This window comes from Orycteropus afer, unplaced genomic scaffold, assembly GCF_000298275.1.
Source record: "Orycteropus afer afer isolate SDZICR_OR568_19922 unplaced genomic scaffold, OryAfe1.0 scaffold00516, whole genome shotgun sequence".
Lineage (NCBI taxonomy): Eukaryota > Metazoa > Chordata > Mammalia > Tubulidentata > Orycteropodidae > Orycteropus > Orycteropus afer.
Genome location: NW_006922103.1, coordinates 929,848 through 934,721, shown reverse-complemented (window position 1 = coordinate 934,721; position 4,874 = coordinate 929,848). Strand labels below are relative to the sequence as shown.

General features: G+C 45.6%; 1 protein-coding gene across 1 annotated transcript in view; it reads right to left on the bottom strand.

Moving 5' to 3' along the window:
* Positions 1–4,874, bottom strand: part of RTTN (rotatin) — a 235,205-nt gene that overhangs the window by 69,281 nt on the left and 161,050 nt on the right. The window contains exon 38 of the mRNA XM_007955605.1: positions 1,365–1,518. Within this exon, the coding sequence (XP_007953796.1) occupies positions 1,365–1,518 (154 nt within the window). The remainder of the gene's footprint in view (positions 1–1,364; positions 1,519–4,874) is intronic.

Here is a 4,874-nt window from a genome sequence, read left to right as displayed (position 1 = left end):
GCATGGAGGGTGGACACAGGGAAGAGGTAACTATCGGGAGGAAGTGGGAGGGGAGCTGTTGCATTGTGGTAAATTGTGGTCCATGTTATGAGACAAAGTGTATGTGAACTGCTGTACGGAAAGTGAATTTGCTCTGTAAATTTTCACCCAAATCTAGGAGTGCATGGAGGGATGGACACAGGGAAGAGGTAGCTATTGGGAAGAAGTGGGAGGGGAGATGTTGCATTGTGCTAAATTGTGGTCAATGTCATGAGAGAAAGTGTAAGTAAACTGTTGTATGGAAAGTGAATTTGCTCTGTAAATTTTCACTTAAATCACAATTAAAAAAACAAAAAAAGAAAGAAACATTACATACTAAGGAGTAAGACCTTATTAGGTAGGACTGAGCTTTGGAGGGCTATAAACTATTACAATATCTAAGAGTTTTCACTTCCTTCCCCAAAAAATCAACTTTTCGTTCCCCTGGGGGGATGATAAGAGCCCCCATAGCACAATGGTTAAGGTGGATGCCGAACTCACCAGCTGCTTCGCAGGGGAAAGATGTAGCAGTCTCCTTCTGTAAAGATTACAGCCTTGGAAACCCTATGTGACAGTTCTACCCTGTCCCATAGGGCTACTACGAGTCAGCATCACTTCGATGACAATGGATTTTGGGTTCGGGGGTGAACGAACCACCCTGTTGAGAAGACTGAGTTCGCTGCCCCTTGCAGGTCCCAGTGAAGGTTCCTGCCCCACCAGCACTGAGGAGATGCTGATGGACTCCAGCAAACCCTTCACTTACCAAACCTAAAACCAGGCAACTCCACCAACTTCAGAGGACTAAAAAACAATGAACTGAAACACAAAGGATGACCAAACGAGTGGTTACTTCGTTACAAACCACTTCAAAAATTATCATACGTGGATTTTGAAGATGATCTGGCATTATTTACTTTTCTCTACTACTAAGCATTACATTGATGTTTCCATCATAATGTATTTTCAATAATTTAGGACCTTGAGACATGTTTTACTAGGTTTTTAATCCTCATTATTCCCAAAGACTTATTAGTTGGTTGTTTGGCCTTAGGCATGTTTATAAGAATAATCCCTAAACCTCACTGAATTTGCTAACACTATGGAACAACTCTGCCTTCATTTAAACAGGCAGCATGGATTGGTCCCTCATTATACCACATACTTGCCTCAAATGCTCTCCAGGAACCTCTTCAAAGCATCGAAACTATAAAACACGTTTAAAAGACTTTCAGAGGACTAGCAAAGACGGACCCTCAGAGTAACTGCATAGTGACTGTCTAGTGCAGAGTAAGACTGCTCTCCCACGATCAGTGACCCCGTCCAAACCCAACACTGGAGCTACTTACCTAACACGCCTCTGGTGCATATGGTGAGAACCCTGACGACGTTCGCGAGCAGAGGTTTCAGGAGCCCATCCTGAACCACGAGGTCCCGGTCCACCAGCAAGCAGGACTGCAGAAGCCTGGCCAGAGAGGAGAGGTATTCCAGGAGGAAGGAGACCTGCCACCAAAGAAGACCGAGGACACTGAGGCAGAGTGTCTGAGAAGCCCATCTCAGCGCTAAAGCAGTGCGCTTCTCTAGCATCACAGCAAATCACCTGTGACGCCAGTCCATAAACATGTAAAACATCAGTCTAATGTTCAGTTGATGTGGAATTCAAACACAGCAGGCAAAGCATTTCATACTATACGCATGCCATTCACAGCCACGTCAACAATGTCCGCTGCAATAACGTGAAACAGAGTAATATCTTCACACCTAAATTCCAGTTGGAAAAAGAAAGCTTGTATATTCTTCACGAAGGTAAACTGTGGCTTGAAAGATTAGAAGATACCCTTCAAAAGTGGTGAGCTGAGGAAACAGGGAGGGGAAGAACATACTGGTAAGTATGTTCTACAGTAAGACAAATACCTTCAAAAAAAAAGAAACACAAATATGCTCTCTCCTTTGGGGCCTCAATGATCCGTCAGCATAATATTATTCTTAATAACTTAATTATGAAAGAAGAAATGAAACTTCTCCATCCTTGGAGTTTGTTTGGTACTGATGTTATAAGCAGTATTAACTGGCAAAAAAATAAAATAAAATACTTTGGAAGAGTAACACTCTGAATGCGTCATAACTGACGAATTTGCTCATGTATCCTGACAGTGAGACGCTCCACAGAAAGTGAACCTGACAGAGATCACTTGACGTCACTCTCTCTCTGGGTTTCTCCTGCCACCTTATTTCAATGTTGTCTTACAGGGAGACTCAGGGACTCTCCTACGTTTGTAGAGGTACCTGCCTCTGAAATAAATGGCCTCAGACAACTGCAAAATAGCCCATCTGTCACACTTCTGAGGAGTAAGCCCTCCGTTTTTCAATCTGCAGAGTTATTTTATACAAAAGTAGAGGTGGCATGGCTGTCTCCTATTGGGTAAAATGGAGGCTGTTTGTGGAATTTCACTTCCTTACTGCTAGGCAGTCCCTTCTGCCCACTATATTCTACAGTATTGAAAGGACAGCAGGTCTGACCTCCGGTGGATGAAGCACTACCATAAATAGATACACCATGGAAGGGGACAGCCAATAAGAAGCAGTAGAGGAAGCAGAGTGGAAGTGCTAACGATTCTTTCTGTAAATTACTATGTTGTTGTTAGATGCCATTGAGGACTTAAGGACACCTAACAACATAGCAGTTTTAAATAAATAACTACATTGAGATTAAAACAAAACACTGATCAATTGCCACCAACCAACCACATGCATCCAACACACACACAGCCCCACTGACTTATTATGTAGCCTCACCTTCCAGGCTCTGCCCAAAAGCTTGGATGCCAACATGCCGTGGCCCATTCCTTCACCTTCTCAGGTCTCTGCTCACCTGACCCAGAAAGGGCAGCTGCCCCTGTGGACCCCCCTCTGCCCACCCTCCTTTACTTTCCATACCATGTGTCATCACCTGAGAAGACAAGACATTCTGTTACTGGGTTATTGCCTGTGTGTGCACCCAGGACAAACTCCATGGGGGTGGGGCTGTCTGTCTACCTGGCTAACTGACGTACCACTGCATCCAGGCCAACTCTCAGAGAGCAGATGCTCAAACACTGTTCTGGAATGAAGGAGTAAACAAATGGAGGGTCTAACGGAAGCACTAACAGCCAAGAAGCACTTACCCCCACACAAAGCAACCTGATAACAAAGAAGCCATGGTAACAGCGTGGCTGTGTACCACCTTCTCAGGCTGCAGGCCCAGCTCCTCACTCCCGAGCAACTGTGCACAGTTACCCACCAGTCTAACCTCAGCCGTTTCCTTGATCAAAGGGGGGCACTGTTGATACTTCGGTCATATTATCAGTAGGGACCAGTCCCTGGAGAAGGACATCGTGCTTGGTAAAGTAGAGGGTCAGTGAAAAAGAGGAAGATCCTCAAGAGATGGACTGGCACAGTGCCTGCAACAATGGCTCAGACACGGCAACGACGGTGAGGGTGGCGCAGGACCGGGCAGGGCTTTGCTCTGTTGTACATGGGATCACTGTGAGTCGCACGCAACTCGACAGCATCTAACGATAACGACAACAGTGACACTTCCTATGGTTGCTGCGAGGATGACACAAATTAATACAGGTACCAATAAATACCAATAAACATCTACTATTGTTGTTATTCACTCATTCCTCATGTACTGACTAACTCTCTGGCACAGATGGGCACTGCCCTAGACACTGAGGATACACGGCACTCACTCAGCCCCTCTGTCCTCATCGTCCTCACAGCCCACTCCAGCACTCTGGCCCCCAATCATGTCCTAGACAGGCCAGGCACTCTGACCCCCTGCTATGTCTTGAACAGGCCAGGAATGCTTCAATCTCAGGGCCCTCACTCTGTCCCATACGACCAGCTTCCTCAGTCACTTCAGGTGACATGTCATTGTCTGGAAAGCCCTTGCTGGCCACCCTCAGTAGAATATCAGGATTAAAATATTATCCTTAATTATGAAAGAAAAGATGACACCTTTCTGAACATGACACCATCTCTGCTGTCATGTCCCACCTCCTGTTTGAGTTTTCTTCTTGGGTATGCACCATCATGCCAGTAAGTGTGGATCTGCTCACCACCCGCACTCCCAGTAAGAAGACAAACCAGTGGAGGGAAAGGCTTTATTCTGCTCACTTAGGAAGGATCCTGGTCCACAGCAGGCACTCAAATATTTCTTGGATGCATGGACGGATGAATGAACAGTCGTTATTCAAAGCTGCATACTCACAACTAATAAAGTGCACTGGGACAAGTGCTTCAAAGGTGATGTCCAGTGTCACCTGACCTGTAACAGGGAGCTGAAAGACTTCTCAAAGGAAGAGCTACAAGCCTAGTGCACCTTAAACTCACCATCCCAAATAAACTGCAGAAAACTCACTGCCGTCGAGTCGATCCAACTCACAGCGACCCCTCCTTGGGTTTCCTAGGCAGTATCACTGCGGAAGTAGAATGCCTAATCTTCCTTCTAAGGAGTGGCTGGTGGATTTGAACCGCCAGCCTTCCAGTAAGCAGTCAAAAGCCTTAGGCACTATGCTGGCAGAGGATAGCCCTTCTTAAAATTTGCTTTTAGGAGAACACTTATCTATACAACATGTACACCAGGGAATTATTAAGCATATTTGTATATGCGGTATAGTAAATTACTTAGTGTGGCTTTTCTACCCATAAGTCTTTGTAAACTCCAAGGTGGGATTTTCTATGAGCAACTGAGGAGCTCCTGATTGCTGGACTGATTGCTGAAGTTGTCCACCTGGAGTATTTCTGTTGGGAGTGGCACAAAACAATGTTCTGGGAGGTGCCCACTCTCTCTCAGATGCTTAGAGTTCTGATGC